At 41.9% G+C, this 15,638-nt stretch overlaps 1 protein-coding gene across 1 annotated transcript; it reads right to left on the bottom strand.

Moving 5' to 3' along the window:
* Positions 1 to 13,672: 13,672 nt before the first annotated feature.
* Positions 13,673 to 15,251, bottom strand: LOC116525098 (calcium-binding tyrosine phosphorylation-regulated protein-like). The gene is given in 2 exon segments (XM_032240678.1): positions 13,673 to 14,655; positions 14,657 to 15,251. Coding segments are annotated over 2 exon segments (1,167 nt in total). The 5' UTR covers positions 14,860 to 15,251; the 3' UTR covers positions 13,673 to 13,691.
* Positions 15,252 to 15,638: the final 387 nt, after the last annotated feature.

Below are 15,638 nucleotides of genomic sequence, written 5' to 3'. Positions count from 1 at the left end.
AGAGCACTTTGCAGTTTACAAAATGCGTCTGCCTTAGGATTCAGCACAACCAGCCTCATTTTATGGGTGAGAAAACTGAGGCACAGAAGAATTGGGTGACTTGCTAGATGCTGCATCAATTGTCAAATACAGAGCCTGGGCCTAGCCTTTTGTCTTCTCTCTTCAGATCCCCTGCTTTTCTCTCAGTGACCACTCCCTCTCTGACCTCACAGCAATTATGCTCTTCATCCCTCCTTCAACCTTAATCACATATTGCATGTGATTCCAGCAGGAAGAGAGGTGTTGAGAGAGGAGGCGAGGTCAAAGAAGAGATCATCCTCTATTTGACATAAAAACTGGCCAGTAAGTGCACAAGAGATGAGCTCGGTTACCTGGAAACTACCCTTGGGAAGATAAGCTGTCAATGGAGGTAAGCTGGAAAGAGCCTTGGGAATGGAAAGGAACCATCAGGGGTATTAGAGCTGGGGCCTACAGTGAGGACCATGACAGCAAGGGTTGAAGTGGGGTTCTGGGTGCTGAGACACTCCTCCTGGATAGTTTGCCAGGTTCCTTGGTTATGGAGAAGCTACATCCTGTCCCTCAGGCCACCAGCTGAACAGAAGGCCTGCCAGAGGGGACCCAGCACTCCCCGTTGGGTTATGTGCTCACCTACCATTCTTCTCATCAATGGTTTGATCTCCTGGTTGTAGAGGGAGTACCCTGGGTAGTTTTCTGGCTCGACCCAGTTTTCTTTTTTTTTTTTTTTTTTTTTGAGATGAAGCTTTGCTCTTGTTACCCACGCTGGAGTGCAGTGGCACGATCTCGGCTCACTGCAACCTCCGCCTCCTGGGTTCAAGCAATTCTCCTGCCACAGCCTCCTGAGTAGCGGGGACTACAGGTGCGCGCCACCATGCCCAGCTAATTTTTGTATTTTTAGTAGAGACAGGGTTTCACCATGTTGACCAGGATGGTCTCGATCTCTTGACCTCGTGATCCACCCGCCTCGGCCTCCCAAAGTGCTGGGATTATAGGCGTGAGCCACCGCGCCCGGCCTTGACCCAGTTTTCTATCGAGCTCTCTCTCCTTCACAAGGTAACCACATGACTTAAACACAAGCTTATGTGGGGCTTGTTCATTGTGTGTGCCTTTTCCTGGTCGACAGAGGTCTGAGAGAGCAGACAAAGCTGAGTTCTCTATCTACAAAGTGGAGTAGCAGCCAGATATTTGGCATTAGGTGACCTGTCCCTCCCAACTAGGCACATGGGGCATGACTCTTGGCCATGACTCCTGATGGGTGTCCTTCACTGGGACATCTCTTCTGAAGTACAGCATAGCCTTGTGACATCTCAGGCATCTGGGCTTCCTCAGAGTATTAGGTCCTCAGAACATCCCTGAGAAATGAACAGAAGAGATGACACCAGGCAGCAGCCTGGTGAGGCAGGCAAGTGTGCTGATCTTTTGCTGCCCCAGGCCTCTTCCCTGGTGGCCTTGGAAACACATCATTACCAGGTCCCTCTTTCTTTCTCTCCTTGCTGGGTTCCTGAATTCAACATCAGTCCTTCAGATAGCAGCAACATCCTGGATGGATCCAACTCTGTTTTCTTTTTTTTTTTTGAGGCGGAGTTTCACTCTTGTTACCCAGGCTGGAGTGCAATGGTGCAATCTCGGCTCACCGCAACCTCCGCCTCCTGGGTTCAGTCAATTCTCCTGCCTTGGCCTCCTCAGTAGCTGGGATTACAAGCACGCGCCACCATGCCCAGCTAATTTTTTGTGTTTTTAGTAGAGATGGGGTTTCACCATGTTGACCAGGATGGTCTTGATCTCCTGACCTCGTGATCCACCTGCCTCGGCCTCCCAAAGTGCTGGGATTACAGACGTGAGCCACCGCGCCTGGCCCCAACTCTGTTTTCTTACTCTCCATCTTTAGATGTGGACATTTGGAAATATGTTCCTTTTCTTTTTTAAGTAAAGCACTGTTAATCAAGAGGAGAAGAAGCAGTGTTTCTGTCTTTTTTTTTTTTCCAAGTGAGAATTAGAGAAAAACTCAGAAATCCCAATTTATTTCAGAAAGAATTGAAAAATTATGCATAATAGAAAATAGTCTGCTGGCCAGGCGCAGTGGCTCATGCCTGTAATCCCAGCACTTTGGGAGGCTGAGGCAGATAGATCACCTGAGGTTGGGAGTTTGAGACCAGCCTGACCAACATGGAGAAGCTCTCTCTCTACTAAAAATAGAAAATTAGCCAGGTGTGGGGGCAGGCACCTGTCATCCCAGCCACTTGAGAGGCTGAGGCAGGAGAATCACTTGAATCTCGGAGGCGGAGTTTGCAGTGAGCCAAGGCTGCGCCATTGCACTCCAGCCTGTGCAACAGGAGGGAGACTCCATCTCAAAAAAGAAAAAAAGAAAAGAAAGACAGTACAGCATGAAAGAAAATTTTGAAAAAAATATAAGTAAACACCTGAAATCAAAAGAAAACCACGATGCTGTTTTCTTTTCACCTTTCAACCCTTGTATACATGGAGACATAGCTGTCTGCAAAGTTGATGATCATAGCATACAAATCCCTTTGTATTCTGCTTTTTATTTAATACCGTGGCAGTTTTCCATATCACTACCTAGTCTTCATGATTATTTTTAACAGCTGAAGAGTAACTTATTTTCAGCATGTACTATCATTTATTAAGCCACTTTCTTGTGTGTTTTGTTTTTGAAAAAAATTCTATTCTTTGCTCTTAGAGACAATGAGGCAATGAATATTTGTGTATAATTTTTCTTTTCCTTTTGAATAACTTGTCTAGGATAAATTCCCAGGAGTGAGATTGCTGGATTATAGAATGTGAACAGTTTTGTAACTCATTTTATGTTGTTATGTATTTTTTCCAAAAGGATTGTGCCAGTTTATATACCAGCAATATGTACAGTTTCCAGTTTCATTTCAGCCTCCCTAGTCTTGGGGCTTTTTAGGATTAAGGCAGGTTTTTCTTCAGCACAAAGTAAAAATAATCTAATTGGAAGATTAGGAATTTTTAGGAGTCTTTATTTCCCGTGTTGGATACTTTGTTCTATATGGCAATTATATTCCTAAAGCTTTGTTGGAAACTGTGGTGGAAAACCTTGCTGCCATTAAACTCTGAGTAACAAAATGTGAAAAGAGAAATTCTAGAGTCTTTGAGAGCAGTTTATGTAATAGCAGAAAAAAGGACTTACATATTTGGGTTTTAATTTAATTTCAGAGGATAAAATTAATAAGAACACAGAAACTTGGGTTCATTTCCTAGTTCTGTTTTTTTTTTTTTTTTTTTAAGATAGAGTCTTGCATGTTGCCCAGACTGGTCTCAAACTGCTAGCCTCAAGCAGCCCTCCTACCTTGACCTCCCAAAGCACTGGGATTACAGGCATGGCCACCATGCCCAGCCTCCTAGTTCTGTCTTTACTAACTAGATTATATAGAACAAATAGCATATTCTCTCTGAATCTGTTTTCTTCTCTGTGTAATGAAAAAAATAATGAAATTCATTCATTCATTTTATAAATGTTGAGTGTGTACTGTGTTCTTGCACTAGGTGCCAGGCAGGTGAAGGGCAGGTACAATTGTGAACAAATAAAAGTCCTTCCCTAAGACTATGTCTAAGACGTACATTAAACAGTCAGACAAATAATATATCACATATAACACAGCCCAGCGAAAAGTAGGTGCTCTCATTTCTCTCTCACATTTTCTCCCTAAAATGAGTGTTATTTTTATGAAAATTTGTTCTGTACTCCTCATGCAAACAATCTTTGAAATTCTTACTCCCAATGTGATGTGGAACGGCTTGTTCCATCATTCCTTGGCAGGCTTAAAGTACTCCAGTAAATATTTTCCTTTTCTTAAATACAGATGTGGTAAAATGTTAAAAGGAGGTGGTTTGTGGCAAGGTAGTGTTTTAAAATTTAACTTGTTGCCAGCATTTTAAAATTTAAATAAAAATAAGAATTTCCAGGATTTTGGAAAACTAAGATTTGGAAACACTGGACCCACATTGTTTTAAGTAAAGCACTTTATTCATATAGACTTCCAAGCCCCTGTAGGCATTGAATTTACTATCTTGGCTTAAGTACAGTCTTCCAAACTCTGTCCCCTCCACTCTTCTAGGTCAGGGGAGAAGAGGGAGAGCGAAGAATTAAGTTATGACCAAAGCAGCCATAGGAAGGGGGCAGAAATTGGGTCATTTGACTCTTTGCCTTCTCAGATCAGAAACTCATTTCGTGGATATGCCTTTAAATCAACCTTTTCCTTTCATGGAGTTACTTTAATTGCTCTTCTAAGACATAAATGAGATGACTATTTCTTTAAATTCTTACCCTGTGTAGTACTTACTGGTGGTGGAAAGCCATGCCACCTTCCTCCCTTCCCAGGATTGTGATGCAAGGTCTAATGCAATAGTTCTCAAAGTGTGTTCTGTATACCCTGTGAGGTGCTTGGGGGGATCCCTGAGACCCTTTCAAGGGATCTACAAGGTCAAAGCAATTTTAATAATAAAACTAACATGTTATTTGATCTTTTCACTGAGTTGACATTTGCGCTGATGGTGCCAAAGCAGTGTTATGTAAAACTGCTGATGCTTTGGGCACCAAACCGGAATAAAACTTTATATTATTTGCCACTAGGCATCTGCCAGTAAAAAAAAAAAAAAAAAAAAAAAAAAAAAGAAGGTAGTTTACCTTAAGAATTTCCATGTTGAAGTGGTAAAAATTTTTATTAAATCTCAATCCTTAAATTCTTAAGTACTTTTTTGTATTCCTTTTTGATATTCTGTGTGAGAAAAAAGTACTCCTGCTACATATTAAAGTAAGAAACTGTACTTGTGCTATTGAGTTGCAAGTTAAACTAGCCTTTTAAAAAATAAAACATCATGGCTAGGCATGGTGGCTCACCCCTATAATTCCAGCACTTTGGGAGGCTGAGGTGGGCAGATCATGAGATTAGGAGATTGAGACCATCCTGGCCAACATGGTGAAAACCTGTCTCTACTAAAAATACAACAATTAGTGATGTGTGCCTATAATCCCAGCTACCTGAGAGGCTGAGGCAAGATAATCGCTTGAACCAGGGAGTCAGTGAGCCAAGATCGCGACACTGCACTACAGCCTGGCGACAGAGCAAGACTCTGTCTCAAAAAAAAAATAAAAATAATAAAATGAAATGAAACATCAGCATTACATGAAAGAACAACTGGCAGACAAACTGTGGTTATTTAGGCTTGGAAATTTGTTAGATGTTTTCTCAAAAATGAAGTGACCAGTATTTGTTGCCATTGATAAAATTCAAGCATTCAAGCAAAAGTTAGAATTCTGGTACAGTGTTTGCTGCCTCCATTAGTTTGGCAGCTTCTCAATGCTTAAAGAAATTTCTGAGGAGATTACAGGTGATTCTAAAGAATGTGTTTATTGTTTTTTCTTGTTGTTATTGTGTAATGAAATGTGTCAATATTTGGAACATCTGCATAAGTCATCGGAACTGGTGTTTTCTGAATGACCAACCAATGCTTGGTGTTACAAAATGATGCCTGGGGAAAAGAGTGGTTCAAAGTGCATCATCAGATTTTAATATAACAGAATAAGAAAAGTTTGGTTCAGAGTCTACTTTATAAATAACATTTAAGAAACTACTACCGCTGGTTGAATTTTGGTGTAATATCAAAGAATATCCCCAATTACCTGATAAAGCTATTAAAGTACTGCTGTCTTTTCCAACTGTATGCCTATGTGAGGCTGGATTTTCTTTATATACTATAAACAAAACAACATATAACAGATTGAGTGCAGAAAGAGGTATGGGAATCCAGCCATCTTCTATTAAGCCAGACTTAATAGTTAAAGAGATTGGCACATATGAAAAACAATGTGACTCTTTTCATTGAATTAATTTTTTTTATGACCTCGTCTCTGAGTAATTAATTTTTCTGAAAGTAGTTAATTTTTTTTTAGGCTGGGTGCAGTGGCCATGCCTATAATCCCAGCACTTCAGGAGGCCAGGGTGGAGGATCGCTTGAGGCCAGGTTGGGCTACATAGCAAGACCTCGTCTCTACAAAAATAAAAATGAAAATAAAATAGCTGGGTGTGGTGGCACATGCCTTTAGTGCTAGCTGCCTAGGAGGCTGAAGCAAGAAGTTTGCTTGAGCTCAGAAGTTTGAGGCTACACTGAGCTATGATCACACAACTGCACTCCAACCTGGGCAACACAGCAAGACCCCGTCTCAAAAAAAAAAAAAAAAAAAAAGAAAATATTTGTTTTTTTCCTAAAAATATGTTATTCATATTAACATATAACAGGTTTATTATTATTATTTGAGACAGAGTTTTGCTCTCATTGCCCAGGCTGGAGTGCAATGGTGCAGTCTTGGCTCACCGCAACCTCCAACTCCTGGGTTCAAGCCTCACCCTCCCAAGTAGCTGGGATTACAGGCATGCCCCACCACACTTGACTGATTTTGTATTTTTAGTAGAGACGGGATTTCTCCATGTTGGTCAGGCTGGTCTTGAACTCCTGACCTCAGGTGATCCGCCCTCCTTGGCCTCCCAAAGGGCTGGGATTACAGGTGTGAGCCACCACGCCCGGCCAACAGGTTTACAATTTTATAAAAATTAATATTTTTAACTTTTCTCAGCTTTCACTTCTAATGCGGTAAATAACAATAGATATTACTCACATAAATAAACTCTCTTTGGGGTCTTCAATAAGTAAAAATATGTAAAAGGGTTCCAAGACCAAAAAGTTTGAGAACTACTGGCCCAATGAAATAAACTCAGGCATACTTGAACCTTCTAATAGAGACTGTCCTCATTTCTAATTTAAAAAAATTGGTGGACAGGACTCATGAAAAAATGTGTGTGGACCTCAGCATGAGAACATTTCACTCATTAAGAGTGTGGGCTGGGTGTAAGTAGCTCACACCTGTAATCCCAGCACTTTGGGAGGCCAAGGCAGGTGGAGCACTTGAACCCAGGAGTTTGAGACCAGCGTGGGCAACATGGTGAAAATCTGTCTCTACTGAAAATACAAAAACTTAGCTGGGTGTGGTGGCACATGCCTGTAGTCCCAGCTACTCGGGAGGCTGAGGCAGGTTAATCACTTGAACCCAGGAGGCAGAGGTTGCAGTGAGCCAAGATCACGCCACTGCACTCCAGCCTGGGTAACAGAGAGAGACTCCATCTCAAAGAAAAAAAAATTAGCCAGCCGTGGTGGCAGGCGCCTGTAATTCCAGCTACTCAGGAAGCTGAGGCAGGAGAATTGCTTGAACCTGGGAGGCGGAGGCTGCAGTGAGCTGAGATCACACCATTGCACTGCAGCCTGGGCGACAGAGCGAGACTTCCTCTCAAAAAAAAGGAAAAGAAATAGATCACTCTGCTTTGCGCTTCACTTACAGAGAGTGGAGCTGGCTTGCTCTACACGCTGCTTCTCACCTGAGGATATTAGTGGAAAAGCCCCCGTCCTGGGCATAGGCATGGGTGTGGACATGGGCATGAGCTTTATGGGGCTGCCACTAGCCGGCCAGAAACACTGCACTAAGAGTGGATAGATAGAGATCATGGCAATGATCTGCTCATTGTGCCATCAGGACCTGCCCGGTGTGGGCTTTCGAATCCTACCCTGCCAGCATTTGCTCTGTAAGGACTGCTTCTAGGGCTTGATACAGGAGCTAGGGCAAATTGCCAAGGCTCACAAGACTATTGCAGATGGAAAGTACAAAGGCACCACAAGTTTACCTGCTATATAACAGGTCTTTTCCTGTTTCATAGGAACAGAATTTCAGGTGTAAAAAGAATCAGAATTTAAATGCCCAAGGGACACTCATTGCTGAAAGCAACCTTTGGGGGAATCTGTGAGACAGAGTGAATCCTCTTGATGCCTAATATATCTGTTTTGTAAGCTGGAACTTTTCATGTTTGGGATTTCCTTAAATTGGTGGCAGACTAAGAAGCCTGGGAAGGTTTTGATTCAAAGTTTGGCTGCCTCCCCAGACGAAGAGGATGTGTTCTGAATCACTAAAACTCCAAGGCAGAGAGAGAATGGCTGGCCTCCTAGGGTTAGTCAGGAACAGATTTTGAATAGAATCACACTGACTAGTGAACTATTCACTATTTAAGCTGCTGCCCAGCAGGGAGGAGCCTGTGTCTTGCTCCAGAATGTCAGGTTTCCTAGGAAACAGTCTCTGGGAACTGTGAAGTCACTGGAGACAGGAACCAGGTCCCTTCATTTTAATTCTAGCACAGGACATGTCATGGAGGTACAGTGAGTATCCATTGAATCAAATTATGCAGTGAGAAAGTCAAATAAGTTGGCAACACTTAGATACATCATTGTTGATCTTTTCTGTTTGTTTTGTTCTCTGCAGTATTTCCCAAGTGATTTGAAGCACAAATCTAGGCTCTCTGTGAGGCATTATAGCACTGTCTAAAAATGGGGACTTCTAAAGTGCTGGGATTACAGGCATGAGCCACCGCACCCAGCCCACACTCTTAATTAATGAAATGTTCTCAAGCTGAGGTCCACACACATATTTTCATGCGTTCTGTCCACTAATTTTTTAAAATTAGTGTTTCATTGTGATAACAAAGTTTTAAAAAGTGTAGTCTGGATTGGCCAGGCATAGTGGCTCATACCTGTAATCCCAGTACTTTTGGAGGGATCACAAGATTAGGAGATCAAGACCAGCCTGACCAACATGGTGAAAGCCCGTGTCTACTAAAAATACAAAAATTAGCCGGGCTTGGTGGCATGCACCTGTAATCCCAGCTACTCAGGAGGCTGAGGCATGAGAATCGCTTGAACCTGGGAGATGGAAGATGCAATGAGCCGAAATTGCACCACTGCACTCCAGCCTGGGTGACAGAGATTCTGTCTCAAAAAATAAATAAATAAATGAAAACAAAACAAGACAAAACAAAAAAAAACTACCTATCCAGTAGTTTTTTGACTTACTTACTATCTGGTACTGTGATTATTACCTGGGTAATGAAATCTGTACACCAAACCTCCATGACACACAGTGTACCTATATAACAAACCTGCATATGTACCCCTGAACCTAAAATAAAACTTAAACATGAGGTGGTCGGTTTGGCTCAATTCCAATGCCTAAGGGCAGACGAGAGCGCTGATTACTGTGTTAGTCCCTCAGGCTTAATACTGTTATTTAACATTCTCTGACCCTGGCCCTACAGCCCTTGGACAAACCTGAGGCCTGAGTGATAGGTGGCTGCCATTGGGGGCTGTGAATAAAATCCCAAAAGGAGTTTTTTTGTTTGTTTGTTTTGTTTCTTGAGATGGAGTCTTGCTCTGTCGCCCAGGCTGGAGTGCAGTGGCACAATCAGCTCACTGCAGCCTCTGCCTCCTGGGTTCAAGCGACTCTCCTGCCTCAGCCTCCTGAATAGCTGGGACTACAGGCACATGCCACCACCCCTGGCTAATTTTAGTATTTTTAGTAGAGACAGGGTTTCACCATGTTGGCCAGGTTGGTCTTGAACTCCTGACCTCAAGTGATCCTCCTGCCTTGGACTTCCAAAGTTCTAGGATTACAGGTGTGAGCCACTACACCTGGCCCTCAAGGAGTTTTATTAAAATAGTGTTGGGCAATGAGGATGCAAGCTATTGGGTACCACTGATTTCAGCAGTACTGATAGGATGAAGGATGGTGCCTGTGACTTTAATTCTTCAGTAATGGTAAATAGCACTGTTGGTATTAGCAGCAATAGGAGATGGCAATCTCAATGCATCAACATAAGGCAGTCTATGCTTTGGACCAAATGATATTGGGCCTCTGCAGCAGTGGTGGTACCTTTTGCCAGCTTTGGTGATGGTCCCCTTCGTGACTACAGAGAATTAAAGATAGCCACAATTTTTTTCTGCCACCCATCCCACCAAGAGGTGAAGTCTATTTCTGTTCCCCTTGAATCTGTATTGGTCCTTTGACTTACTTTGACCATTGGAATGTGGCAGAAATGTTGTGTGACTTCAAAGGCTGGGCCTCAGGAGATCTGCAATGTCTAACTTTGCTGATTGGGATATGCTGTCTTGGAATCCAATCTCCATGCTGTGAGGAAGCACAAGCAGCCACATGGAGAGTAGAACTGAAGTTTCTGCCTAACATCTCGTACCGGTTGCCAGCCGTGAGTGAAGCTGTTTTGGACTGGGCCATCCCAGCATCCCAGATGACATCACTGAAGCAGAAGAACTACTCAATCAACCCATGGAATCATTGAAAGTAATAAACTTCTGATGTTTTAAGCCATGAAAAAAAATTCCAGCATTGTTGGGTTAATGTTTAGAATATGTAAAGAAGTCCTACAACTCAACAATAAAGAAAACCCTGATTTTAAAATGGGCAAAAGACTTGAATATACATCTCTCCAAAGACGATGTACAAATAACCAATAAGCCCAAGAAAAAATGCTCAACATCTCTAATCATAGGGAAATACAAATCAAAACCGTGATGAGAAACCACCCCATGCCCATTAGGATGGCTGTCAAAGAAACCAAAAAAATCCCAGAAAATAATAGATGTTGACAAGAATGTGGAGAAATTGGAGTACTTGTGCACTGTTGGAGGGAATATAAAACAGTGTGGCAGCTGGGTGTGGTGGTTTACTCCTGTAATCCCAGCACTTTGGGTGGCTGAGGCGGGTGGATCATCTGAAGTCAGGAGTTCGAGACCAGTCTGACCAACATGGAGAAACCCTGTCTCTACTAAAAATACAAAAATAGCTGGGTGTGGTGGTGCACACCTGTAATCCCAGCTACTCGGGAGGCTGAGGCAGGAGAATCACTTGAACCCAGGAGGCGGAGGTTGCAGTGAGCCGAGATCATTCCATTGCACTCTAGCCTGGGCAAAAAGAAGGAAACTCTGTCTCAAAAAAACAAAACAACAACTACAACAACAGCAAAAAAACCAGTGTGGATGCTGTGGAAAATATGGTAGTTCCTCAGAAAATTAAAAGTTGAATTATCATACGATCCAGCAATTCTACTTCTGGATATATGCTTAAAAGAATTTAGAACAGGGACTTGAAGAGATATTTGTACACCTATGTTTACAGCAGCAGCATTTGCAATAGCCAAAAGGTAGAAGCAACCTAAGTGTTAACCAACAGATGAATGGATAAACAAAATGTGGTATATACATATAATGGAATTTTATTCAGCCTTAATAAGGAAGGAAGTTCTGACACATGCTACAGCCTGGATGAAGCTTTAGGACATTTTGCTAAATGAAGTAAGCCTGTCACAAAGGGCAAGTACTGTATGATTCCAGTTACATGAGATACTTAGAATAGTCACCTCCATGGAGATAGAAACTAGAATGGTGGTTGCTAGGGGCTGGGAGAATGGGGAGTTGTTTGATGGGTATAGAGTTTCAGTTTGCACATTTTTTAATGGGGTTATCATTGTTATTGTTGAATTGTAGAACTTCTTTACACATTCTGGATATCAATGTCTTATTAGATATATGATTTGCAAATATTTTCTCCCATTCTGTGGGTTGTTTTTTCATGCTGTTGATAGCATCCTGGGATACACAAAGTGTTTTAATTTTCATGAAGTCCAACTTATCTATTTTTTTTGTTGTTTTCTGTGCTTTTGGTGTCACATTCAAGAAATCATTGCCAGAAAAGAAAAAACAAAACAAAACAAGAAATCATTGCCAAATCCAATGTCATAAACATTTTCCCCTTTGTTTTCTTCTAGCGGTTTTATAGTTTTAGCTCTTATGTTCGGGTCTCTGATCTCATTAAGATTTTCAGCATGAACAAATTATGCGTGTGTCAAGGTTGTGTTTGACTCTAAAATGAGAACATTAAATTCATATTAAATGATTGGGTGTGGTGGCTCATGCCTGTAATCCCAGCACTTTGAAAGGCCAAGGCAGGTGGATCACCTGAGGTCAAGAGTTCAAGACCAGCCTGGCCAACATGATGAAACCCTGTCTCTACTAAAAATACAAAAAAAAAGTTGTGTGGTGGCAGGCATCTGTAGTCCCACCCAGCTACTTGGGAGGCTGAGGCAGGAGAGCCACTTGAACACAGGAAGTGGAGATTGCAGTGAACTGAGATTGTGCCACTGCACTCCAGCCTGGGCAACAGAGTGAGACTCCATCTCAAAAAAATAAATAAAATAAAATAAATATATATAAATGACAATTACCTGAATCATAGTGTTTGTTGCCAAGTTATTCTAATTGTGATGAAGAGTAAAAACAAAAGTTTGGTGTCAGTATGTTTGGCCATCTGAGTGTCAGTCTTGATCTGCCTGCCATTACTAGTTGTGTAGTTTAGGCAAGTTACTTCATGTCTCTGTCGAAGAAGTTTTTTTCCTTTTTGCCTGTAAAATGGGGTTAATGGTGGTAGTAACTAACTCATAGGATTATAGTGAAGTTTAAATGAGGATATATATATATATGTGTATATATATATATTTTTTTTTCTTTTTACTTTTCTGTCTGTCTCCCCCATTAAGATGTAGGTTCCATGTTTTGCTTACTCTACTGTCCACACATAGGGGAGGAGGGCTAGCACAGGGCTTGGCATTAAGTATGAATGAAAAACTTAAAAATGACTTGTGAGTGATCAAGCAGTCTCATCCACAGTTAATCTCAGCTGTTACTTAGCTCTTTACTCTGCTTCTCACCTGTCCATCTACTGTCTCTTACCACATGGATTAAGTGCTCTGTTACATAATCAAGATTCCCCTCTTACCTTGCTCTTCAGTTTTTTCCAGCTCCTCCCTAAACATGCCAACTAAATCGTCCTGTTTTAAAAATCCATCCCCTTTTCACATCTACTATTGTGTTAGACAATGGACTAGGTATTCAAAGGCAACTGAGTTCATTAGTTTCATGTATTGGGCATCAAATCCTTGGTGCAAGTCATTGTTGTATGGTACATCGGCTGTGCATTTATTAGTAACCGGTGGTTAGGAAGTTAGAGACAGTAACCCCAGGAAATTAGAGTATACCCCAGCTTATTACATATTATCTCAAATTGTTTTTAGCTATCTAAATCACGAGGTTTTTTTTTTTTTTTCCTACCTACATACTATGGTAGGAAAGTGTACCTACCAGTTTTCAGTTTCTGCTTTGTGAACTTTGTGAGCAGTAGCCACAGTTATCTCCCCAGCAATACCATAACTTCCAAAGGGAGCACATTCGTCACCAGATCCTGAACTTTTTTTAGCTACATCTTCTACCGGGAAAGCAACAGAAAGAAAAACAGGGCTTTTTGGCTTGGGGATATCTTGTCCACTTGGAGAATTAGCATGGTGGGGACTTAGAGTATGTTTCTGGAATTTCCCATCTGCAGGAACAGCAATGGGCCCTTGCACTGCAGCATATTTCTTCAAGACATCTGACGAAACAACAGCATGCCCAGGAAGAGGTTCCCATTCCTGTGCTTTCTGAACATTTGAGCCTACTAAGATAAAAGGTGGGGCACTGATCTTTGCGTCGTCCATCACATAAATTGGAGAAGTGACTGTTGGTGGATGCTGCAGAAACTGCAGATCCTTAGGATTAGATATGTAGAGGGTTGCTTGGGGGAAAGGCCCAGGTGCAGGTGGCGGTGATGAGTGACTTTGTTGATTCTTATCAGTTAGACAATAAAGTGTCCACATGTTAGAATATGATGGTGGCTGTTCTGGTTCACTTGCTGCCATTGCTGGCTTCATCAAACCTTATTCAGCTGTTGCTTCCCCTTCTGGTTCGATTTCTGGTGCAGTAAGACCTTCTGGAGCAGAAGGGAAGGGGCCACTAGATGATTTTACAGATGTACCTGAGTACCCTGCTTCTGCAGCTTCCCCAGAGATCACAGGTTTGCCTTCCATCTCCTGGGGTGCAGAGTTTTCCCCAGACTCTTCCTGCCCAGTTTTGTCAGAGACTATTGAAGTGATCACCACTTCAAAGTGCAGAGATTTTTCAGAGCCTATTTTGATAGTGCCCTCTGCATCCAGGGGTTCTTCAGGTACCTCAAGCTGACCTTTCAAAGATGTGTCTGAGAGCAGAGCTGTTGCTTCTGCCTCCATATGTACTGAGGAATATTTTTCATTCTCTTCTAACTGTGCAAGTTTTACAGATTCTACAGATTTTTTAGACATGCCAGAGGTTGTCTTTTCTACTACAGGTTTGGGACTAACTGGTGGTGACTGCTCATTTTCTTTAAGACAAGCAACTTGATCAGTGAAAGGGATAACTATTTGTTCTGGCAGTTGCTTGACATAAACTACTCCTTCGGTCGTAGGCACATCATTATAGATAGATGATATATGAACAGTTGACATAACGTCAATATCAGCCTGCAAAGGGACCTCAGGAGCTTGATCATAAGCAGGAGGTTCTTGTTCATCCTGCAAGGGGATTGAGGAAGCCGTTGATAGTTCGGCCTCATTTTCTTTAGGTTGAGAACCCAAATCTACATGGACAGATGGTTGGCTCACAACGTGCACTTCTAGTACCTTTCCAGAATACACAAGAGGAGCAGCCACCATGACATCTTCAGCAGCCTCTGAGCTCGGCACCTCCTTGATAACAACAGGCATACTGGTTGCCACATCCACCATTAAAACATCGGATTGATCAAAATGAATAGATGAAACTTTACCTAACAGCTGAGCGGCAAACTGAGCTGGGTCAGCTGGGACAGGCAAACTCTGGTGAGACAGCTGTTGGAGGTGGTGAGGAGGGTGGGGTAGTAGTCTTAGGGGTAGCTGGTTTGGGAGAAGAATCATGAACTGCCTCAGTTTGCTCAGCGCTTAGCTCAGCATAAGTTGATGGAAACTGGGTGGTTTTGTCACTATATCCTGTTCCGGTTACATTGTCCTCCTCTGTGTCTGTAGATTTTTCCATCCGTGTAGGTACTTTAGATTCTACAGATGTTTTTTTCTGGTTCTTTTAAACATTCTACTTTCTTCGGTCATATTGATCCTTCTGACCACTTCTGTACTTTAATCTGATAAAACTGTTTAACCAGATCCTTTATATCCAGAGAAGTATTCCCTTCTCTATACATAATAAGTTCTTTAAAATAAAATACTGCAAACTGGTTGATGTTTGATGGGTTGCTTTTGATAGTGGCTCTGCTAATTCCTTTGAGTAGAGTCTTGAGGCCATAGGGTATGCCAAATCTGGATGTTGAAGAAATCATTTTGGCAGGATGTCTGTAACTCAACTTCTTTCCGGCTGCGTTCTTAAGAGCTTCCTCGTTGCCCGCTTGCGGATAGCTCCTCTAAATGAGGATATATACATAAAGCCTTCTATAGCCTCATTTATAGAAAGAAGGTAAGAAATGTCAAAAAAAAAAAAAAAGCTATTATTTAGAACTTGAGAAGATGTAAAACAGAGGAAAAAAAGCCTGTTAGATGGAAACATGCTTAATTTGGAACCAGAGAGGCAATTTCTTGTATAATACAGTATGTGGCATCTTACATTCTTTAGTAGGTCTTATGGTCTGGCTAGGCCATTGTTACCTTCACGTTGGCATTTATTACTTGGAACTATTAGGACCCTATGTGGTGTGGTGTTTGTTGGTTTGTATGTCTGTCTCCTCCATGGGTATTTATCAACTACTCTGTGCCAGGCTCTATGGCATTTAGGATACAGAGATGAAAAGACAGAGCCCTTAACTT

The sequence above is a fragment of the Sapajus apella genome, unplaced genomic scaffold, assembly GCF_009761245.1.
Source record: "Sapajus apella isolate SASKATOON/1434 unplaced genomic scaffold, GSC_monkey_1.0 scaffold47, whole genome shotgun sequence".
Taxonomy (NCBI): Eukaryota; Metazoa; Chordata; class Mammalia; order Primates; family Cebidae; genus Sapajus; species Sapajus apella.
The sequence above is the reverse complement of the archived record's forward strand: the minus strand, read 5'-3'. Positions and strand labels throughout refer to the sequence as shown.